Source organism: Dermacentor silvarum, chromosome 8 (assembly GCF_013339745.2).
Source record: "Dermacentor silvarum isolate Dsil-2018 chromosome 8, BIME_Dsil_1.4, whole genome shotgun sequence".
Classification (NCBI taxonomy): Eukaryota; Metazoa; Arthropoda; class Arachnida; order Ixodida; family Ixodidae; genus Dermacentor; species Dermacentor silvarum.
Window position 1 is genome coordinate 23,746,963 of NC_051161.1, and position 24,516 is coordinate 23,771,478.

At 44.0% G+C, this 24,516-nt stretch overlaps 2 protein-coding genes across 3 annotated transcripts; both read left to right on the plus strand.

The window, feature by feature from the left end:
- The first annotated feature begins 9,016 nt into the window (after positions 1–9,016).
- Positions 9,017–12,788, plus strand: LOC119460813 (uncharacterized). Of its 2 annotated transcripts, none has more exons than XM_037721907.2 (3): positions 9,017–9,234; positions 10,553–10,864; positions 12,568–12,788. In XM_037721907.2, the coding sequence occupies exons 2-3, from the start codon at positions 10,572–10,574 to the stop codon at positions 12,719–12,721; spliced, it is 447 nt and encodes a 148-aa protein (XP_037577835.1). In that variant the 5' UTR covers positions 9,017–9,234; positions 10,553–10,571; the 3' UTR covers positions 12,722–12,788. The 2 variants fall into 2 exon arrangements, with proteins under 2 accessions (XP_037577835.1, XP_037577834.1); XM_037721906.2 differs by having other exon boundaries at positions 9,032–9,234; positions 10,556–10,864.
- A 681-nt stretch (positions 12,789–13,469) lies between these two features.
- On the plus strand, positions 13,470–21,176 carry LOC119460812 (MKRN2 opposite strand protein). The gene is made up of 4 exons (XM_037721905.2): positions 13,470–14,202; positions 14,475–14,524; positions 14,860–15,025; positions 15,742–21,176. Exons 1-4 carry the CDS (start codon positions 13,985–13,987, stop codon positions 15,962–15,964), a joined length of 657 nt encoding a protein of 218 aa, XP_037577833.1. The 5' UTR covers positions 13,470–13,984; the 3' UTR covers positions 15,965–21,176.
- The last annotated feature ends 3,340 nt before the right edge of the window (positions 21,177–24,516 follow it).

Genomic DNA, 24,516 nt, shown 5'->3' on the forward strand with positions numbered 1-24,516 from the left:
TCTAACGGATGCAGCTTACAGAATTGCGAAACCCGTTTTCGTCGCAGAGTTGCAAATTTATAAACTTCGTGCTTCAATTTTTTTTAATTCGCAAATTTTTGACAATTTTTGTAGGAACTTGAGGGCCTAGTTATAGATATTCCTTCCAGCGGTCGGTAGAGTTTAGCTTTCGCTCTTAAATTCAACAAATTTCATTTGAATCGGTTCAGGGTTTTCCAACCAGAGCAAAATTTTCGCGTTTCACACGTATTTTATTAGGGCAATAGGAGTATAGTTAAGATTTTTCTTAAATCTCAAGTTACTCTTATATTCGAAAGTAAAGCGTTACTTACGTTCACTTTCGCTCAATTTAGTTAACCGTGCTGGCCGACTTTCAAACCCCCACCGAGTTTTACCGATCGCTGCTAACAACATACAAGTGACACGACGTTCCACTAATACAAAACACTTAACAAGAACACGGCAATTAATGCTGCGAATAACGCTATCTTCAAGCACAAATGTTACCTTTAAGCACATCTAAATAATAGCGGTGTAATAGTGTGAAGACAGGGGCCAAATCAATGAAACTAGATAGACCCAAGTTCACGTACTCACCCTGCGAGCTTCCAGTCGGTTGCTTTGCCGGCCGAACTTTGAAGCCATGCGGGGCGGCCGCCTTTCCAAGAGGCGGAGCGATGGGCCGGTCCCAAGCGGTGAACCAACCACCCGCAGCGGGATCCCCACCACGCGCGCGAACCAGCTGCATGGCACGCTTGATCGCCGCGGCTGGTTTGTTCTCGCCTGAGGGTGCGCGGATCCCTTAAATAAAATAAAGACCCACTTTGAACCGTGTGCTGTATTCGTAGCGAGATCAAACAGCGGCGCGCCAACAAGCAAGCATCATCTTCTCCGGCGAATGTTGCAGGTGCGGACAGCGCCTCCATATACTCCGCCAATAGTGACAGAGTGTGGTTGTTCTTTTTTTTTAATTTTATTTATTTATTATTTGAGAACGAAGGAAGGCACTTGGTTACTGAGTGCTTCGTTTTATTCATAATATGGCTGCCGATGAAGGAGCGTGGTGACGCTGGTAGCCGTTCGCTCTTGGTGTCCTGGTACGACTGAACGGCACATTCCTTTTTTTTCTTTTTTTCATGTATGGCTCGGGTGTTATCACTGTCCAATAGAGAGCCCAGAAGAAATATTGATAGCTCACTTTATAATTAGAACTCGGTGATCGTGCCCGGACGGGAACATGCCGCAAGTCCAGCTGCCTGCTGCCTGGTTGCCCATTGATAAATACGAGGGTCTCAATACGTGGAATTGCTTAGCCACAGTCCTTGACCGTTGTCATCGCGATCGTCACTGATGCATGTTTAACGCGTATTGAGATAAAGTCATAACTGATTGACTTTGCAGAATATTTCTTGTTCAGGCATGAACCTGGCGCTTTTTTTAAGTTAACAGAATTAAAAAAAAATCAATCGCATGTGGCATGTAGCACAAATTAACTTCCTGCACCAGACTACTCGAAGCGGCGGAGATTACATAACAAAGAAAATAAAATGCATAATTCGCGTTTGCTAACAAATTTTAACTATAGCTACCTTGGGGCACATATTGTAATTCAGGAATCGAAACCAGTGAGTTCTCAAGGCACATCCTCTTGTAAAGAATTTTGAAACTAACAAGAATTAACACCAGTTTAGAGATAGGCGCCATGAAACTTGCGTTAATCATTCACTGCTGTCCCGCTTACTGTTTCTTAACAAATTTCCTTTCTATGCATTGAAGTGCAAAAATAACTCGACCCGTATTCACAAAAAGTTCTTAAGCTAGAATTGTTCTTAAAAAGAAATCTAGCCAATCCTCATACTGGACATAATATTAGCGAAGACACCGGTCAATGTCAAAGACGATTTGCGAACGAAAAGCTTCGTGACATCAGCCCCTGGAATGCCAGTGCATTCCGTCACACAGTTTTAGAATGCACGTTTCGAACCTAGCGACATCATCCGAATTCGTTTCAAGTGGACATGCATTGAGAACTCACCGGCTACAATACGGAAATTGCAATATGTACCCTAAAATAAACTACTTAAAAACTAATTAGCAAATTCAAAAAAATTGGTTGAATATGCATTTCGATTTCGATGAAGTGCGCCTTTGAGAGTAATCGCAGCTCGAGCAGTGGAATTTAGCTACATGCCACGGGAGAATTTCTAAAGATTTTGTTATTTTAAAGAAAGAGAACAGAAACGAGAAGCAAAAGAACAAACACCCTTACACTAGCTGCACCTGGGTCGCCCGCTCTTGCAGGAAACATCTCAGCAGTATATTTATGCCCTCACACCACCACAACTTAGGCTTGTAGTCTAATTTTCAATAACTAATATCGAAAGTGAGTCATGTCAGTCACATCTCTATTAAAAGTAGGAGAAATGCTGAATATAAACTGCGCTTCATATTGACACGCGTATAAATTGTTTATAATTTGGGTGGACGTTTCTCAGGGGCCAACACGTGTTACAATGTTATCGCCCAGCGCAAGACACGCCTTTCTATTATCGCTGGTTCTACCCGTTGTCTGTTGTGACCGCACCTCGTGTAATCAGATTGTATGCGCGACGCGAATTGGGGGGTATTTTATGGAAGGCACGTGGGCACTAGCGATGACGCTGGAACCTTCGGCGAGTCATGTACGCATAAAACCCGACGCGCTTGAACCCGCAGATCAGAATCTCGACGATCGCCTACTTTGATCGCCGCTGTCGTTTAACTGTGGCTTGAGTGTTCGCTTGTTTTGCTGCCAACAAGTTCGCTCATTAAAGAGTTAAATTCGTAACTCACAGTTTTGACATTGCGTCGTTCTTCACAGTCATATTACAACGTGACAATATAATTATGAGTTTTCCCTGAGAGGGGCTATTCTGTACAGCACAAGTTAGAACTATTCTTGCTGACGCGCGCCGGAAGGTGCAGTACTTGCTATTTATATATACTTCGGATCGTTCGTTTTCGGTTTCGTGTTTTGAAATACGGGGTTAAAAATCGGGTGCTATTTTAAAGGGAAACCGGGGAGAAATCGGTGTTTTGTAGCCCGGAAGTTCAAAGTTGGGGATATCTTCTGGCCGAGTTTTAAAAACAATTAACGCAAACAATGGTCTTTTTTTGCACATAAACCTTCTATTTAAACAAGCGAAATCGCTCGCACGAATATGTAATGGCAAAGGGAGCTGCTCGCAAATTATGTGAAGAACTCATTCCTACGAATCCTTGTTGTCGAGCTTTATTAACGCATTTTCAAGAAACCACATTAAGAAAAAAACAACAAAGAGATGCTGTTTTCGCGATGCGTTCTTTACGCATTTCTGCACTTTTTCTTTACGCAACGAAGAAGTACAGAAATTAGTGCACGAGGGAGTGGTTCAAAGCCGGTGTGATGCTTTTGCTTATACCGGGTGTTTCAGCGAACACTTTCAAAAAAAATTCTAAAGATTGCCTGTGGCAGATAGCACAATTCTAGTGCATGAGCTGGTCTACTCGAAGAGGCGTACATTACTTGAACAAAAATGCATAATCGGCTAATTAACAAAAATCAGTAATTAAGTTTTAAACTCATTACATTAATGCACATATTGCAATTTACAAATTCTAGCGGGTGAGACTGCAAGACATATCCACTTGAAAAAGAATGACAAGGTTTACGAGATATGCGCCCCCCACCGCGGTGGCGTAGCGGCTAAGGCTTTGCGCTGCTGAGCACGAGGTCGCTGGATCGAATCCCGGCCGCGGGGGCCGCATTTCGAGGAGGGCGAAATGCAAAATGCGAAATGCGAAAAACGCCCGCATCCAGTGCATTGGGGCCACGTTCATCTGGTGGTCAAAATTTATCTGGAGTCCCCCACTATATATATATATATATATATATATATATATATATGGTGTGCCTCATAATCCAATAGTGGTTTTGGCGCGTAAAACCTCCGAATTCAATTCATTTCAAAGCGAGGCATGCGCCCTCAGACTCGCGGTAAAAATGCACTAGTGTTACACTTACTTTCTTAACAAAAAAAAAAAAAAAAAAAATCGTTTTATGCATTAAAGCCCAAAAGTAAATGCATTTCTCCGCGCAAAGTTCGGAAGTTAATATCTCGAAACTGGTGTCATCCTGAGAACTTGTTCCAAGTGGATCCGCCTCTTCCCGGCTAGAATTTCTAAACTGCTATATGTGCCATAAGGTAATTAGATAAAAACTTAATTTGTGAATTTTTGTTAATTACTCGATTCCGCATTTCAATTGTTTGTGCAAGTAATGCCCGCCTCTTCGAGTAGACCAGCTCATGAACTAGAATTGTCCTATCTGTCACAGGCAACCAATAAAAATTTTGGAGGTGTACGTAACAGGCGTTTACGTACCTGTTACAGCTATCGTAGCCGAAGGGCAGACAAGTTCGATGAGTTAGCAAAATACAAGAATTCAGTTTTGACGTCATACATCGCCCGGGACACAAACATCAGGATGCCGATGCCCTATGTCACCCCCACGTGCCGCATGAAACCCCAACTAGAAATGTAAACCTGTCACAGCTTTGGGAGCGAACATAGGAGATGGAAGTGAAGAATGGAAAATTGAACGTTCCGGAGACCAAAGTGCCGACAGTCCTGAAGCTTTACCACACCAGTCCAGAGTCAGGAGGGCACGACGGATTTTGGAAGACTCACCACAAAATAGCCCAGCGATTCACTTCGAAAAACATGAAAGAAGACATCACAAATTATGTGAACACTTGTCATCAGTGTCAGCTTGTTAAAGCCAAGTACAAGCCTAGAGGCAACAGGATGGTCTTGCCAGATTATTCTGATATCCCCTGCGAGGTTGTTCATCTTGATTTCGCTGAAATCAAAAAGAAGGTGGATGGAGTTAGGAGAACGCAAGCATTCCTTGTCGCCGTGGACGAGTGCACGCGTTTTAATTGTCGCCGCCAAAGTGGGAAAAGAGGACGCAAACTGCGTGATATCATTGCTGGAGCGAGAACTCTTCAAGAACGTCACAGTCGTCGTCGAAGACAATGGCCTAGCTTAAAGCCTTTAAAAACGAAAAATTGCGACTTTAGGCTGAGAGAAGAAATATTACCCTTAGTTTACCAGCACCTTACTATCCGGAAGCGAATTCCCTTGCAGAGCGAATGATAAGGGACTTGAAGATATACATATGGTTATACCCCGCATTCAAAGGCGGCTGGAAATTTGCCTTAGAAGGAGCCGTCGCAAATCACAACCGATCATATACAGCCGGCCTAGTATGCAGTCCACATTTGCGGCCTATTTGGCACGAGCTCATCTAAAGGAACAGACTTCTCAGCAGCGACAAAAGTATAGAGTAACAATGAAAAAGAATTTTGACCGCCTACACAGCACGAAATTATGCCGGAGGTTGAACCAGATTCATACATTCTGGTCCGAAAGGGACTTGATTCGAAAACGCTCTTTACAGGACCTTACGATGTCGTCAAGACAGCTAGACAGCAAGGACTGCTGAACACAATACACTACCAAGGACCCAGTGAAAAAGTTGAAAAGGCTTCAATTGCGTATGTGCTACCGTATTATCCTCGTGGAGGCCAAGACAGTGGATTGGGAGTGTGTGGCCACGGCCGCTAGATTTTTTTTTTTTTTTTTTTGTTCAGCGGCCGTGATGTGGTGATCCACATCGCCAGCAGGGCGATGAGGAAGAGAAGACGACAAGGTTTGCAGGAAGAATGTATCAATAAATGGGTTCTACCTACAGTACCCTAGTGAAATATTTAGACTGATTTTTTTCAACAAACCGCCGTTTGATATATTGAAGCACGAAAGTAGCTCGAACGCCGACGTATTTCATCGCACAATTCGCAAATGAATATCTCAAACTGGTGTCATCCTGAAAATTCGCTCCTAGTGGATATGCCTTGCGAACTCACCGGTTACAATTCGTAAGGTGCAATATGGGCCGCAAAGCAATTCATTAAAAAGTTCAATAGTGATATGTTTTTTAACTAGTCGAGTATGCTTTTTAATTTATTGTGGAAGTAATGTCCAACTGCTTGAGTAGTCCAGCTCAATGACTGGAATTACGCTATCTGCCAGAGGCGATTTTTCAAAAATTATGTAGGTCTAAAAAAATCCACCCAGTATAGTTTTAATTGGAATACGATGTATGTTCGTCTTGTACTTGCAACTGAAATCGTTGCGCATTTGGGTCTCCAATCACTTTCAAGATTGGTTATAAAATGTAAGAGTGCAAAACACAGAGACGGAGCTGAACACCGCGGCGCGGTGGGGGTTCTACGCCGACTCTGTGTGTTTAGTCACTATTACATTTAGCATTGCAATACCAACACGTCCAAGCATCCACTTTTGTACACTTAAAGATGAAAGGCATAGTATACTATAGTATACCTCCGAATTTTCAATTTCCTAATTCTGCTGCATTCTGCTACGCTAAACCTTGCAATCGCAGCCAGTGCTTCGGCCTTCGCCCGAAGCTGCCACTTTTTTTAATCTAAATTACGTATTTTTCCTTAGAAATTTCTGTTTGCTGTTTTTTGTTCACCTATTATTCTTGCTCGTATTGTGTTTTGCTTTGATATTGCATTTTGTAACATGTGTCTGTCGGGCTAAGTGAACCCTGTAGTGGTTTGTAGTATGCAATAAATAAATAAATAAATAAATAAATAAATAAATAAATAAATAAATAAATAAATAAATAAATAAATAAATAAATAAATAAATAAATAAATAAATAAATAAATAAATAATAATAAATAAATAAATAAATATTACGCTTGTATCTAACAAAAACGTATCAGTTCGGTGTCAGTAGTTCTTATGCTTTACTGGCAGTTCAAATTACCCTAGAGAGCTTATGCGGCTTGATTATTGTCCTCCGTTCTCTTTAAAAAATAATTACATACACACTATTGAAGTCAACGGCTCAACAAGAAAACACTGAGTAGTAGCAGTATTCGTTTTAATGAATACAAATTTGTGCGCAGGTAATTGTTTCTGTACAGAATAACACCATTTAGAGGGTATTCAAAATTACCGTTTCCGTAATCATCACTCGCACTTCACTGCAAAGAAGATGGCGTTTTATTCATATCTCTTATAAATATGCGTCGTTTCGGCACAGTTTTTACTGTAGTGGCCTGACGTTACGATACGCTATCTCGAAAGAGCTACATCCTAAGAACCCAGACACGCGTCGTCCGTGCACTGGACGAGGAAGAGGCGTTCCTCTCGTCCCGTTTATGCTTGGCTATAACTGCATTCACTGCACCTACAACTGCGGCGACGATTTGATTGATTTAGAAGGCACAACTCCTCTTCCGTTGTCATGTCCCGGTAGCACCCCGCACCCCTTCACCGCATCGTATCGGACACGTCGCCGCAGGCGACAGCTCGCACCACGTCCCATGCTGGACACGCCATATAGCCCGAAACGCGCCTACGGGGGGCAAGCGCGCCGGGAATCTGGTAATGGAAAAGTAAATGGCACAAAGAAGACCGCTTCATCAGCGGAGGGAGCGAGCGCATCTAATGCGCGCCCTGGCGGTGGCGGGGCGGCATATCCGCGGCCGCGGCGTTGGGCGCACATTCGGAGTCACTGGGGGCGCCGCTTAGTCACGGCGGAGGCCGCGCTGCTCCCTTCATCGCCCAACGCACGTGCGGCAGGTGCTGCGAGACACTCTTTGTGCTGACACAGCTGCGGTTCGGCTTTGGTTGCGCGCTCGATTACGGCCTCGTTAGGGACCGACCCCGGCTGCTGGTCTACCGCGGGCCCTTTTGTGCTCGGGGGCTCAGCCAACCCCCCCTCAAACACCACCTCGAAACCCCAAGCTCCCTGCACTCGCGGTTGTCAGCGACGTGTTGTTACACCGGCGCGGCGGTGGCGACAGTGGCGGTCCCGGGACAAGTGGTTGCCGAGGGTGCCTGCCCGAAGAAGGGGCGGAACCCCGGCGGCGACCCCGGAGTATAGATTGTAGTACTGACTGAGATTCGAGCCTCTAGCGTGGCACCGCCTCCCTGCCGGCTGCCGCTTTTAAAGTTCCCCTTTCCTCCTCTTTATCCTTGGGTGGCCGGGCCGGCTGTGCTTCGGAGATCTTCTGCCCATTCCCCCCACCCCTCCCCTTCAACTTGCTCTCTTCCTCTTACAAAGTTATTGAAACACCAGGCGGCCATATCACTTCATGGCTCGCATTCGCCAAGGTATACGCTGCGCACCCCCACCTTCCCCACCCGGTCCTTTTTGTCTTTAATAAAGCCGTACGTGAGGTGCCGTCACGGAAGCGTACGTACTCTCCACAACCCGCCGCCTGTCACTAGCGAAAAAGAAGAAAGAAAGAAGGAACGATGAGGGAAAATGAAGTTCTATCAATCTGTCCGCGAGTTGGTTAGCCGCTCCTACTGCAAAAGTTCGTGATTTTAACTTAAATTCGTCAACTTAAACTTCCGTCACAATATGACACGGTGTTTTCATGTCGCTGTAATTAATATGATACGCGTTTACTGCCCCTGGTTTCCTCGTTTCGCCCGATATAGGCAAACAGATACAAGGCGTGCCTGCTAACCTAGCGCTGATTTCTCAAGATAAGAAGACTGTTGGATTATTTGTTTTTATTTATCTTATAACCGTCTTTTGTTATATTTCGGGTCATTCCGATTTTTGGAAACCAATGTGTGTGAGCCTGGACAGCCCTACAAAAGCAATCAGGTATGTCGCCGTGTTGATGGGCATACTTGGAGGACACGCGCGATGTAAGAAAAAAAAAAAAAAAAAAAAAAAAAAAACGTTCACGAATTCAGCTACAGCGCACATGTAGGCACGCGGTAACGCCGCGTTGACGTTTAACACCCTCTCTCCTGTTTGAGCGAAGGCGCCACGGGCACAGCTTCGTCACAGGACTGCACGGAATTGCTTAGCGCTACAATGTAGACGCGGCGCAGACACGAATAAGACGATCCTGAAAAACAACGCTTCGAGAATAACATGTCCGATCGAATTATATGTCGCATATATACGTTCAAGGATGCCGGTATCTGCTTTGGACGGCGCAGCTGTCCGCGGTTGCATTGTTCCGAGCATTGTGGCGGAGACTGGCTATGAAGTCAGCTCACCGAACGGCGCTGGCGCAGCTGTCTGAAAAGGAGATATCTGGGCCACGTCTCAGCGCTTCCTCAGACAAAACGCGCTTCTGAAGCGAACTTAACGTAAGTGAGGCCATGTTTCATATATATTTAGTCACACAAACTCCCTTTTGGGTCCTGATCGAGCTTATTATTACATTCCCAATGAGAGGAGACAAAACAGTTTTAACAAGAGAGAGTGGCCGGGCCTTTGTTTACATCCCTTGTGCAATGTATGCGTACCATTGACGTCAAATATCTTACTGCATGCAGTTTAAGGATCCAAGTATCACAATACCACCGTAGCTTTAGCACGAAGTCTCGAATTGAGCGATACCCCGCGCTACATTCGGACAGAGAAGTCGAGAATACGTGCATGTATACGTCACGCAGAAATGAGCCAGTTCAGTGGATCGCGGCGCTTTGTAAACTATTGGCGCCGGTAGCACATTTTGTGCGTGGCCTTTCATCGTCATAGAAAGGGCTCGACAGTTGCTTGGTACCACAGCAATGCCAGGCTGGGGTGTTTGCGTTGGCAAAACATTACTTCAGTGTTGAGCATGTTGAACATCAACCCTATTTTCTGACGACAGGGAAAAATAACTCCTGTTTGCTATGTATGCTGACACCAAAATGAGTCGATTAAGTGCCCATGGACTTTCTCGCATTACCTCAGTGATTAGCTATATAGCTGTATGAGCTGAACCTGAGAGTTCTCGTGATGACTCCTAGCGTTATAGTAGAGTCGGAGTTCGAGCAGAACTAATCTACGAAGACTAGCCAAGCATGCGAATAGCTGAAACGCGTCATGTGTGAAGCGTGTACGTACGGCAGCCGAGCTACTCTCTCCCGCTTCCCTCTGGACACACTGCGTCCTCTGGCGGCGCCGCCGTGAAGTCCGCGCGTACCCTGTGGCCCATAGGCGGTGATGTAAGTTGGCGTCAAAGAGGTTCATTGAAGAGCGACACGTACCCACGCGAATAGCTCAATTTTTAGACTGTGCTATCTCCGGGAGCGGCCCATATATTTGGGGGGATAGCTAGACGGCTAGATAGCTAGACATCCGGAAAGAAAACTGGTCTGAGTATTCCAGGAATGCTATTATCATTAAAGAAGAAACAGACCATCACCGAATTCACTGCTTGCATGTTCTTCCACGGCAAGCCGGTCATTCACAAAATGAAACGCATTTACGCAATCCCAGCCTGCTTATATATATATATATATATATATATATATATATATATATATATATATATATATGTTTTAAAACTTTGATATATTAAATGTTTGGTATAATTAACTTTTTCCCGTACTTTCTCGCACACACATGCAGTGCGTCGAGGTTATATCACATATGTCGGATGACTCCACGGTTCGCGCTCGCGCTTTTTCTCACCAGCAGGCCGGCAAGCGTGACCATGAGTAGCACTTGGCTTACGGTTCTCATCCTGACGACCTTGTGCGCCTCCCTGAGCGTGGCGCATCCACAGATCAGGTCGTTCGCGGCCAGCTCTTTCCAAGAGATGAGTTCGGGTCCACACGGAATGGTGCTGGGCCGACAAGGCTACCACGACTCGACGGGCCATGGCCACTTCATCTCCTACACGGTCGACAAAGGAGGCCACGTTCAGATCAGGCACGATCCCACAGGAAGGGTTTTCCTGACTCACCTGGAGAAGACATCATTCCCGCACACCTTTCACTTGTTCAGGTACATGCGAATACGTCGTGTCCCCCGCATGTCCCTTCAGGCCTATTGTGCACCCGCACTGATGGCATATTTTCTACTTTTCAAAATTGAACCAGAATCGATAATACAAACAAACAAACAAACAAACAAACAAACAAACAAACAAACAAACAAACAAACAAACAAACAAACAAACAAACAAACAAACAAACAAACAAACAAACAAACAAACGAACGAACGAACGAACGAACGCGAACGAACGAACGAACGAACGCGAACGAACGAACGAACGAACGAACGAACGCGAACGAACGAACGAACGAACGAACGAACGAACGAACGAACGAACGAACGAACGAACGAACGAACGAACGAACGAACGAACGAACGAACGAACGAACGAACGAACGAACGAACGAACAATTAGGCATTTTATTATAGGGTTACGTGAACTTGATGAAAGTGTGCCTTCACGGACTCATATTGCTTGAACGGTTGATAGACAACTTTTCGCTACGGGACAGCTGCATGTACCCCGTACAGTTCAGTTTATTAGCATCGCCCTGAATCAACAAACAAATCTACTATTTTCGAGGCGTTAATATTGCTTTGTCGGCCAGCACTTCTCTTAACAAGTTATATATGGTGTTCGGTCGCTCTGGTAGTGACTGCAAATACGTAAAATATATACATTTTTAAATTCCTAAGTAACGTCTCAGTAACTTGAAGCAAGTGCGCCCCATGAAAATGCTTTAATTAAACTTCGTCAAATTTGTGTACCAGCGGATTTTGTTTACATTAGAAAAAAATTAGCGTAGCTTGCACTAGAGGCGCAATGCTAAAGAGACAGCGGAGCTGGTGGGCACCTAGCTAGTCCTGGCTTTTGGGCTAGGCTAAGCACTGCCAATTCAAACCCAGCATTTCCCGGAATTTATTGATTTTTGATCGATTAGCTATTAATTGGCTCTCGATTAGATATCACAAGGTATTGGCCACGTATTTGGGCTAGGCAAGCACTACCAAGTCATCCCCAGTATTTTCCGGAATTAGCTATTGATTGGCTATTGATTGGTTATCGATGACTGACTAAGCTGAAGTAGTCCCAACCATGCTTAGTTAGACTTAGCCAGGTTCAGCTTAGCTAGTTCACAGGGGTATGTGCCATTGCGCTTAGACCCTTTCTGCACTGCCGCCAGGATCGGCCCACATTTTTTGGATTAAGCAGACACATCGCTGAAAAAAAAAAAAAAAAAAAAGCCGGCATATCCCACACCCTGTGGGAATCGATGTTATGCGAAGCTGTGTGCAGGGAGCCCACCAAGTTAACTAAACGAACATGAGAGCACATATGTCATACACATGTCATGATGTTGACGTCATGACCTATCATTTACGTTCATCATACACTCTTGTCATACTATGCCAATTTTCGTACATACCAAAGTTAACGAAACACCATGAGAGCACCAAGACGTAGGCGGCTTGGTAGGTGAGATACTCTCAAATGGCAAATGTTCGCCAAGAAATGCTTCGCATTTAAAACTGGTTTATCAGAGTAATTGCTCTAGACTAATTCTGTGGTAGCTTATGCAGCCCACTTGAGGATTGGCTTCAACTGAGAGCGAAAGGCATGAGTGTGATAGGCATGTCGTTATTAATAGCGGAGAAAAATAAGGAACAAATTTAACTATTATTCATTTTATTGTCTCTCTCTTTGTAACAGGTCGCTACTAACTCCAGATTTTGGACTGTCTTCGTTGAAACTCCTACCGCGATTCCACCAGCCATTCCTTTGTCTTTTGAATCCTTGCAGCAGTGATTCATACATCAACCGGCATGATGATCAGTACATGAGGATGATGCATGGGATTGCTTAGGCCTACATTACACGTCTACCAACGAAAATTGTCAATACCTTTGCATGGTAATATAGAAGTGTGCCTGACTTTTGCTGTATATTTACCCATGACAATAAAAAAGAGACGAAGAGGGAAAGGATTACTTGGCTTCTGTGTTTTTTCGCGCTTGCCTGGAAATTTCAATCGCTGTTCGTTATGGGAACGCAGCCAGTGGCGTGACCAGGGCTTCCTTTTCTTTCTTTCTTTCTTTTTTTTTTTCCTTTTTTTTTTCGGGGGAGGGGGAGGGGGGGGTTACGTGCCCGGTGTCCTCTTCCTCGCCTCGATACCTCGCTGAACGCAGCCACGAGTCCCACGACACGTAAATGTTTTATGGCATGTCTAAACAAACCATATTTTCATGCATACATTTAAGCCATGAGTGAAGGAAAGCTCTTCTAAAGTCCCGGCCTTGACCTGTTGCCCCGGCTGCTGGGGCCGCCGGGGTACCCTTCTAGTACACTGTAGCCGGGGACCTTCTCCGTCGGCGTCGCCGCCGCTGGGAGGCGGCCCTGAAAAGTTCGGAGCTTTAGTTCGGACTTGTTCGGAGCTGGAAGACCAGCTCTGGACCGTCCGGCAAGCCGAAGATGCCGCCCTGAGTCCAAGGACTTCGAGCCTACACCTGAGGCCACTAAAATAATAAATAAAGTTTATTTCTTCTTCTTCTAAAGTCTTCAAACTATATGAAAAAAATAGAAGAAAAGAAAAAAAAAAGAAAAGAAAAGGGGGGAAGAAAAATGGTCAGAAACGTGAGACGACGCTCAAACGCAATTTCTTTGAGCCACGTTTGAACTTCCCGCGTTAGCTTGCATTGACATTTTACAGGAGGTTACTGTTCAATATGCTAGTAATAAACAATATGTAGGGGGCAACTTTTAAGTTGATTCCAGGTTCTTTTTGGTCTGTGTTCGAGTTGCTTTTGTTATCTCTGGTCCGAGGTCATGTACATTCCTATGTGGTGTCAGTGAGACATTGTAGATGGCAGCACCATATGCACAACAAGCTCGCTCGCTCAGCGATATTGCGATTACGGCTACCTTCGGGTTCGTAACAGGATAAACTGGCTCCCGTTACCGCATCTTCCTGTGCCACTTTTTCGATGGCGGAAAGTGAGCTGAAGCGTATTTGCCTGCGACCCAGAACTTGGCCCAGCGGCAGACTGTTGTGCTCTTAACCCACTTGAGCCGTCGCATGGAAGTGACATCGTGACAGATAGATGCACTCGCTGTGCAAACCGGTGAAACCATGGAGGACCAGGATCTGGCGATATTGTGTTTCCAGCACTGCGAGAAGCGTGCCAACGTTTTGTGTCTGCGGCTGCCGAAGTGTTGTCCGATCTGTGGCCTGGAGCTCGAAGACGCCGAACTCCGAGTGCCTCCGTTCAGGATACCGTATCCTTTCAGAAACTCGCAGACATCTCCGTGCTGTGTTGTGATCAAACCGTCGAAAGGCGACTTTCTGCAGTAAGTGTAACGCCCCATTTTTGTCCGACTTTGTGTTCCCTGTGCGCGCTTTATTGTCACACGTGTGCGCTTCGCTTGATGCCTCTTCGAAGAGTTAATTCTATTTACGGTGACTTCAGCCCGTATGCTCCGCGCAGTGCGCTGGCTCTGTGTTTTGTTGAGGGAGCAGGAGTGCATATTTGTCGATGTTTTGCATGCGTACTGGTTCGTCGTGGTCTAAAAAAAAAAAAAAATGTGCATCCTCTCATGGTCACCTGATCCTTTCTTTGCAGTCTGTATTCGAGCTCACTGGACCTGCACACTGGAGTGACGGACTCCAAAGGTAACAAAACTGATATGCCACAACTACAGTTCTGCCAAACTTTCTCGATGATTAGTGACGTTGACGTTTCCCGTTAAAACTACGCGCCAAATAGCATTGCCGATTCCTGGTTCATGATCACAAGCATTAATTGTGGTGTTAGATGCCTAATCGATGGCTATGTTGTTATCCTTCATACCGCTGTTCGTAGTGCATGTATGGATGCCGCGACGTTGCGCGCAAGGCCACTGAACGATAAATAGGCGAAGTTGTAGACGACTTAGTGAGTGAACAAATTTATCAAAAGCTGAACTGACAATAGCATTCACATGTTTGCCTTCTTTCTTCTTTATCAGGTCAAGTGCACGAGTATGACAAGGAAGGGCTCAAAGTCGCCAAACAACCCATGTGGCCACAGTGCATTGCTGTGCCAGTCATTACAGATGAGGGAACAGCTTGGCATGAATTCTGGGATTACACTTTATCCGTCACTGAAAGCCAGGACGCCTGGGACAGCAAGCGGTATGTTGGCTTATGCTAGCAATATTTTTCTTATTGCCTAGCAATGGCCTTAAACTGCGATGAGTTTTTGCTTACTTTTGCTTTCGAGCACCTCTATTTCCCATTTGGTATTACTTTTTTCCTTTGGGTAGTTTTTGTTGTTACGGGGATCAGTGGGAATTGATGAAGTGTGTTCTAATACTTAAACCGAGCTACAAGTTTCGTTTTTGCAGTTGTGCCCACAGATTTGTGGCATTATGAGCAGAACTGTTTCCTTGCTCATTTAGGGAAACCAGTGCAAATGTAAGCCTGCACTGTACACAAGTTCGCTATCTTAACTCTTGGGGCTGGCCTGTTGTGAGCAGTGTGTCATATCACTGTATGTATTAGCTTCTTGTTCAATATGTTTTCTTCAAGTCTTATCCATAGATATCATGATGAACTTTGCCATAAGAAGCGTTAGGAATCTATTAAAAGTTTGGATGAACTATCACACTTGAAATTCAGCTGGATTTTTTTGTGCTTTATTAATTTTCTAATTGTACTTATATCCCAAAGGTGGTGATGTACACTGCATGGCTTATATTTCTTGTGAACCAGGAAAAGTCTCGTGTTGTGCCAATTTCACGAGGGGTTTCACTCTGATGTGGCATGCCTCACATGTTACTTCTAGGTTGTTGCTTACAAGCTTCCTTTCAATTAATTGGATGCCCATTACCTCATTCTTTTTATTCTAGGTACGATGAAAAGGAACACAACTGCTACTCCTTTGTGATAGCCTTCCTGCGAAACCTGCAGATACCACAGCTGCGACCATCACTGAAGGACAAGCTGACCTTCTCCTCCGATTTTCTTGTCCCACAAACCAGAAATGTTGCCCGGTACATTGCACTTTACAGAAAGCTTCTGCAAGATGGTACATACGTCAAACGGTGTGAGCCCCGTCGAACACAGACATAATAGTCTTTATTTACTGTTATTTCTCACTAATCATTACGTTGACTTCTGAGTGTGAGTGAACAAAAAACAACTGCATTTAATTAGCATGAGTATCAGAAGTATATAACTGTTACTTGAAGGAGTACTGACACAAATACCTTGCGGTCAACTTTTTTAGGCAGCTTTTAACTCCATAATTGCGGAACAAAGCCTCAGTTCCTCGAGAGTGCCGCAAATGTGTAATTGCTTACACCACCCCATATGCAACCCATTCAAAATGGGCACCAAGTGCAGCGCAGTTTTCACCGTGAAAAATGAAACTATTCACATCACGTAAAGCGGAAGTACTGGTCTCTTAGTATCACAAACAGCTCAAGAGTGTGCCTGTAAGCCCGGTGCGGTGGTTGTGTTGCTGAAAGCTGCCAAACTGGCCTTGTCAATTATGCACTTCTCTTGGAAATGCAGGGGAACCCACTTTGCCCTCTTGTCCTGTCGGGTGCTGAATGAACTCAGCTTACGGTGACTTGGTCATAGTGCATGTGTATGTGACAGTGGTGCATGGTACCAAGGTAACATAACTAATTATTTGTTGCGCTTTTGAGGAATTGAGGCTCCAGAGCGTGATGACAGGGTCGGTATCTATCCAACTAATATAAAAAACACAAAAATATTCTGTCATTACTGCTCTAGCCAAATGACATCTGAAAATTAATTGTAAGGTGAAAGTGCACTGCATATGAAATGCACTACTTTATAAGTGAGCTGTACATAATGAAATCTGAGAAAGTAATGTGATTGCTCCTATTGTGTTAAAAGAAGACAATGGGGACAAAGAAAATGAGTCTTTAACGCTTAAACAACACTTTCAGCTTCCATGCTGAAGTGCTGTAGATTTATTTTGAAAATACCTTTATCTGTACTTTTGGAAGGTTTTTGTGTAGAAATATCTTGTTTTTATTGCAAGAATTCACAGAATAAGATCATGCCAAATATGCTTTGCGTGGTGCTTGAAGAGAGGTTGGTCAGAGCTCTTGTCTTTGTCATATTGTTTTAGTGTGGCTTTTGTTTTTATGTAGTGTCCATTCTCATGCTAAAGTTGAAGTAGCTTGTGTGTTGGTGGTGGCGCAAAGTTTTTGTTTGATTCAGAATAGTTACAAAATTATGTGTAACGTTGAAGCAAGGCTCCGAGTGATTACATTGCATTTAATATGAACCCAAGTTCTCGTGTTATTGTTTTATGCTTACTTCCCGGTGCGCTTTTTATTTTGTTTACCTATTAGCATCACTTCACTCTAGCAGCTTGTTTGGTCAGGTAGTCAGTGTCACGGCTAACACTCCTAGGGCTAATCCTGTACACACACACGAATGCCTGAGAAAGTGCAGGAGAGGACGGCTGTCACTGGTAAAGCACCGCACGTGTAATGTGGGAGATGCGGGTTTGGCTCCCACCTGTGGCAAGTTGTCTTTCTGTCCACTTTCATTTCCTTTTACTTTATTATTTATATATTTCAATTAAAAACAACTGATTTTTCATAGGCTTTATTAGCTTTATTGTCTGTTTTTTTTTCATATAGCTTGTAACTAACAAAACATCAAGCCCCTCAAATCCCCATATTCTTCTCACTCACTACTACCAAGTATTGTTTGATGCTTAAAGGGACCCTGAAGCACTTTTATAACTAATTATAGAATGGCCTCACTATTAATGTACGCCGTCTTACAAATCTCATGCCGCGGAAATGTTTCGAATCCTTTGACTATAAGTGGAGTTCCTGCACCGGTACCCAGCTTTCTCTCTCTTTTCGTCTCTGCTAGCGCGCTGGAAGCTACACAGTGGAGAAGCCAAGAGGGCTAAGCCCCGGCCAAAAGTTGAGTGTAGCGGTGGCTAAAGGGCTCATCGTGGTACCCCATGGCAGCCGCAGTTGACTATGCTACATAGCATGCCGCTACCATCTCGGAGGCTACGCGCAGTACAAAAATGAAGTGATTTTCCTGTCTTTTCGAGATTGCAGACATATATATTTTTCATTTATTTAGCTCAAAATAAGCAATTTTGTATTACTGAGAATGTTCTTGCCATCACGAAATCAGCCAAGAGCGTTGGTCTGCCAACTGCTTTCGACTGACGACATTGCGGATGTGAAAGTAAGCGACTGTTCACTGCTTTTGACACAAGATTGTAAAGTCCCTGCTGCATGCAGTGCAATAATATTTGGCTCACACGTTCACAGGAGCCTCGTTAACAGATCGGTAATATTTTTTTTTACTATGTTCACAATGTGTTTCAGGGACTCTTAATTTTTCTTTCGATACGTAATTTTCTGACACCTGCTGCATTCTTTGCTGGCAGTATGTCCTTGACAGTGCATAATGGGGCTGATAAGGTTATGGTGTAGTTGGTGGAGCATAGGTTTATGAATTTATCAGGGTTTCAAACAGATGTATTTGCCTGCAGGCCATGTGAATGCATGATGCTGTTGAATGCGGCCTGTGTGCGCTCTTGAGTGTTTACTAACTCCCACTATAACTTATCCTTGCATTGAGCACCTGTCCCCATCTGTTAAACACATCGCATTAGGGCCTCTAGAAACGATGGGTTGCATACACTGCCTGGTGCCTGACATGAACTTGAGACACTCCTCGATTGCTGGCTTTACCCCCGGTACAGAATTTCATTCTCTCTAATGCCTTTTCAATGGCAACAGACACAATTTAGCAAGACTCTGCAAGAGGTTGACTGCAACGTAGGTTACTGAGTCATGCAAGCATTTATAAATTTATTAAATTATGAGGTTTTACATACTGGAGCTATGCCTAGACTGTTGAAGATGCTGTAGTGGCTGACACCACACTAATTTCGTGACCTGAGATTCTTTGATTTGAAGTTAGTAGGTAAATGGGTGTCTCTGCACAGTGTCACAGTTAAAATGAGGTCGGCAAAGTCGGCAAGCATTTGTACATGCAATGTTCTTCTCTGAATCTATTTCTCGCATAGTCAATATGAGAAGAGGAATAATAATTAAGGATGTTCATACAGTTCATAAGTAGAGCAAGTTCACATTCACCAGGCTTTTGCTTGTTTGCGCTTCTTAGCCTGAAGATCTGAACTACAAACAACAGCACTGTCAGTTTCAACTTGAGTGCAGTTTTAAACTTGAAGCAGAGTGCGTTTAACTTTTGCCTGTTTCGACATTGCGAGAGAATGTTTAAACAGTGCCCATTATTATATGTCTAGTGCAAAATTTTCATGATTGAAATGTGTTGAAAGACATTATCATTTAAAAATTTTTAAGGAGCCATACAGATAGATTGAATAGCCTTCTAAGTATTGTTTCCGTGGTTATCCAGGGATGTGGGTAGACATGAAAATGGACAGTATGCATTTATTTGGCTCGCGGCCCAAACTGGTTCGTGTCAGTTGACGCATATACCCAGCACTGTATCAAAACCGAAGGCGATCTATAATGCTTGTAGAGGGAAGATGCCTCTGCGGCAATGCGCAGTTGGGAGCTGGTCACACTAGCCACTGGGCTATGTTGGAACATCTGTGCTTGACAAATGGCAACTTGTGCAGGAATCTGTGGGTCTAGCCGACTGTCAGAGTAGCAGCATCTGCGCATGCATTTTGGAGGCCACAGCAGACAGCACTGTCGCAAACGAAAATGACATTGTGTACATGTCAAAGAAGTTGTTCTTGAGAGGATGGCAGTGCTTGCTGTGAGATTCTGTTGTTGCAGTAAGTGAGTTCAGAGCCAAAGAAATCGCTGAGGTCTACTGATTTATTGCACAGCCAAGAGAGCTACAAAAAGTGGAGATGAGAAAGGGGAAAATGTCTTCTGACATTACAAATTATATGTGGTGAATCGTGAGGCTTGAAAACAATAATTTTTATTGCCTGAACTCTTCATAATTCTTTGTGACTCGTAGTTTGTTCACCAAGTTGATGGTGCCCATATTTTACTAAATAGTGTAGCAGCTGGCCTCTTTTGCTCCTGAAGCACCCCCTTTGACATCTGCCACAACATCTGCATTCAAACCTGCAGCTCATAAATGGCTGTGCTCATCTGATAGCTGCTGGTCTGATTGTCAAAGTGGAAGTTCCTGGCAGCCACCTTGCGCAGTCAGTTGCAGCAAATGTGTGTTGGCATTTGGGTACAGATAGTTATTAGGACTGAAATCACAAATAGCTAATGTTTTTCTTAGGGAAATAAAGGATCTCGTCACGCTGATGCTCCCTATATAAAAAGACAGAAGTATGTGGGACTCTGTGAGCTTTTCACATTTTTGCCATGTCAGTCGTACCAACAATAAGTTTCCACAGTATGTTGTTGGGATAGTTGGTGCATATTGATAGGTTTGATGGAGTGTAGCTTCACATGAAGACGACAGAAAAGGAAGGAATGTTCTTTTCTTTTCTGCTGTTCTAGTGCAGAGTTACGCTGGCCGAACCTTTCAATAAGTTTTCGTAATTAACGAGGTGAAAATTCATTGAACCATTTTTATGCAACAGAACTGAACCATAGTTGAAATTATTCTTATTAGAGAGACAACAATGATGTATTTCATTTTGTATTTCATTGTTGACTGGCATTGTTTCCGTCATTCATTGCAATTTTAATCTTTGCACCATTCAAGTCAAGATAATTAACACATTGTAGTTACGTGTTAGTGCTGGGAAGTGTTTTTTAGTGAGTTTGTTCGAACACGCGGAACATTCTAAAGCATCGCTTTTCCACGCGTATGATTCAAGGGAGATTGTTGAGTGGGAATTAATGTTGTGTGCTCGTATTGACTTTTATATTGCCCTAAATAACTTTTGAGAAAAAGAAGTATATTCAGCTGGTTGGTTTTTACGCTAGAATGCACCTTCTTGTGTACTTGATTTGAAAAAGGTATGGGACTTTGCTAACTCCCTTGTGCTAAGGTAAGGGAATTAGACTGGATGCATTAACCATTTTATTGCAGCATGTATTTTGTGCACACACACTTTTGTCCCATGATGACATTTATTTCAAAAGAAAGTCTTTGCTCTTCATTAATATGTGTTCAATTCATAAAATCCCGGTTCTTCACAAGTAAAGGGTTGCCGCACCATTTCACGTGCTTTCGTGTGATGTATATAGTAAAATGTCATGTTCCCACCTATATTTTTAACAGCCAACATATTGTGGAACATTTGTTCACTTTTGAAGATGTTTACAATGAATAAAATTTTATTTTTTATAATATCACACATGCTGCTTGTTTTCTTGTACTGGCACTGCATTGCACCATTATGAAGCTCTCCTGAATCTCCCATAAAGTTGACAAATTCGAGTTCATTCTACTCATTTACAGGTGTTTTGTGAAGTTTTACAAAAAATAAATTACGTTTGCAAGCATATTATGACAAGTTCCTGAAGCAGGCAGGAGCCTGGGATCTAAAAACGTCTGGGATCTAAAAACAATGTGTTGCTTTTGAGTGTGCTGTACCAAGTTTGCTGCTGCTTGTTGGCTGTGTTCAAAGGTAAATGACGTTTAAAAATTTTGTGTATATCCAACAGTAGGTGTGGGCTCTGGGCAAACTTTTAAAGCATACGTGCTACTTGCCCCTTACCCTACCGGTGTTGTGTCCGTAGAATTTTTACGTATTTAAGGTTTACAGGTTGGCACGTATGTACCTGTATTGGCCACACCTTTGAGTTTCTGATAAATTGCAGCTGCGTTGAATTTCTGTTCAACGGAGGATGGTTTTGCTGAACATTAGTACTATAAGGGGAGTTAACTTGTATGATTATAGAATGCTCTGCTCGTTTTACCTCTAATGCTCTAAAAGATTTTCTTATGATTGTTTTACTCTTAAAAAGAATCCAGACATTGCGTATATGCATAGTATTGTGCCCTGCATTGTACCACAATTTAGAAAGAATGACGTATTACAGTCCCTTCAACATAATTTTCCCGCCCATATTAACCAAATACGAATGCATAATTTATTGTACATTTAAAGAATTTGAAAATTGTATATTTTCTATAATTCCTATTTATTTGTTGCTTGTCGCAAATTCATGGTACTGCTTGTTATTACATCCTGCCATCTTGAAATGTACTCATTCTGTCACTCATGAGCTCTTTGCACGTACCCTTCGCATTTTATTGTCTTACAAACTTTTCTTTTTTGCTTAATGCTATGTGGGAATATTCTTATTATATTATTTTTCTTATTTTTGTATAATCATAATGTGCTTGCTGATTGTTACACGTTCGGTGCCTCGAAATACTTACGTTTCAATGATTTTCGTTTGGATGCAACTGCCTTAAGGGGGTTTATGGGCCTAGTTAAACTGCCGATTAAGCTTTTAGCCCATGTTCCTTTCCAGGATTACGGTTTCTATTTGGACCTTTTGGTGGGCCATTTGTACAGATTACATAATGCATTGCGGACAAGAATTTACAGAACGAAATGACGTTCCCATGTATCTGTAATTTGTATCTGTCATCCTTGTCCGTAACGTGCTACGTAATTTATGCTTTCCAGCATGTTTACCGGAACAATAAACATGAATTAAACTGTACAGCTTTCTGCACCGTGATGAAGACGAATTCTAATACTAACTGTATCTTACTGAAAGCGTTAAGCCTTGCCTGCTTAGCGTCAAGCGGACTTCCTCGACTTCCTTTCGCCGCTATCGTGATCCGGCCCAGTGGAGAACCAAGGACGATAAGCCCATATGTTTTCATTGCCACGGCGTTGGACATATTTCCCGTCACTGCCGGTATCGCCAGCCTTCCTTCCCTCGCTCATTTTTTGACATTCGCCGCGACGACAACCGGCCCCTGCAGTTTCCCGCTCGTAACGACTCACCGCTCCGAGACTCTCCTGCACCAACCCAGACAGAGCCGTTTCTGCGCCCACGAAGGTTTCGGCGGGAATTCAGGGCGCAGGCTCCTTTCCCAAGCGTATGGGTACGCTTGTGCCCATTTGAACCAGTGGGTGCCTGGCGGCGGTGGGAATTGAGCCCACAACCTCCCGCAGCCGAGGCGGGCGCTCTACCACTAGGCAATGGCTGCGGTTTCTATTTGGCGCCCCTCTACCATGAAAAAAATTGACTCGCCATCCTGGCCCTGCGAATGTGGATGTCCAGCGAAGCTGTTGAAAACCACCACTACAACTGCTCGGGGGGGGGGGGGGGGGGGGGGTATGCAATGCGTTATTGTCTTTAGAGTAATGGTAATTTAGAGTAATGGGAGTAATGGTAATTTTGACCGAACGCCGCTGGTCGTATTGCCGTTTCTTTTTCCCTTTGCCGCTCCTCCTATTCACGCCGCTCCTCGGGAGTCCTAACTATGCGTTGCCTACCCATAGCGGTGCTATAATAATAATGAAACCAGTTGCTAAACTGGTTCTTTTATATACGAAAGGCTAGTGACCTCACTCCCCACGTCGCAATCTGCCGTCACCGCGGCAGCTTGCGCAAGAGTAACCTTTACCGGGAAACGTACTACGGGGAGCGCTACGTGATTCGCATTGTTATCAGGAGTGCCTTATCATCAATTATGTGGTTCGGATGGTTGTTTTGTGCGTGTTATTTATTGAAACGAATGATGTTATGTATGTTGTATGCGTAAGTCCAAGTAATCTGTGCACTTTTCGCTTCACTTGTCTGAGTGCTTGAAGCCTGCTTCACCTCCGCCGCGGGTCGGCCCGGTATTGCACACCCTCCGGGATCGGCCCACATTTCTGCCCACGGACGACGCCACGAAAAATGCCGATCACCGAGAGGCTAACAGCTTCGCTGTAAAACAAAATGCTATGGCCGAAAGTGAGCAGCTGAGCCAGCGTGAAGGGAAATACGGTTTATCTCGTTTCTTGAAAGGATTCACTGTACCGGATTATTTGTGGTTGTCTGAAGCACATCCAAAGCTTTATATTGCGCGCCAGCTTTATTGTATTTTGCCCCCATCGGAATCGGGGCCGCCGCGGCCGCGAATCGAACCCAAGACCTCGTACTCGGCAGCACTTCGCCATAGCAACAGATCCACCGTGGTGAGTAACGTGAAGAGTTTGTGTATTCCTGCAAAATTTGTTTAGTATAACTTGATATACGAAACGAAGTCGTCTAGACAGAGCGTTATTTATTGATTTAACGAAAGTCAATGACCACTGGCGGTGAGTCGAACAGCCTCCTGTAATGTGCCAAGTACGCTAATATGCTGAACCCGCCATGGTGGTGTAGCGGCTTTGGCGTTGTGCTGCTAAGCCCGAGGGCGCGGGATCGAATCCCGGCCGCGGTGGCCGCATTTCGGTGGGGGCGAAATGCGAGAACCTCCCTGTACCGTGCATTGGGTTATAGAAGCCCAGGTGGTCAAAATTAATCCGGACTCCCCACTACGGCAGGCCTCATAATCATATCGTAGTTTTGGCACGTAAAACCGCAGAACTAAAAAAATATAAAAATTAATTAATCACATATAAGTGTACAGTGATAGCGTCTTCTGAGGTGCACTTTGGAGCCTGCATTGTTGGCTGGCCCTCGTATAAAAACGAGGAATCAGGGGCCTGTCGCACTGAGGCTGCTCGTAGTGTATGTTAT

Excerpts from the sequence above, each read along its gene's own strand:
- LOC119460813 (XM_037721907.2), top strand. The coding sequence starts at position 10,572 with ATGAGTAGCACTTGGCTTACGGTTCTCATCCTGACGACCTTGTGCGCC. Across the intron at positions 10,865-12,567 it reads CACACCTTTCACTTGTTCAG|GTCGCTACTAACTCCAGATT; the intron begins GTACATGCGAAT and ends TCTTTGTAACAG.
- LOC119460812 (XM_037721905.2), top strand. The coding sequence starts at position 13,985 with ATGGAGGACCAGGATCTGGCGATATTGTGTTTCCAGCACTGCGAGAAG. Across the intron at positions 14,203-14,474 it reads TCGAAAGGCGACTTTCTGCA|TCTGTATTCGAGCTCACTGG; the intron begins GTAAGTGTAACG and ends CTTTCTTTGCAG. Across the intron at positions 15,026-15,741 it reads GACGCCTGGGACAGCAAGCG|GTACGATGAAAAGGAACACA; the intron begins GTATGTTGGCTT and ends TTTTTATTCTAG.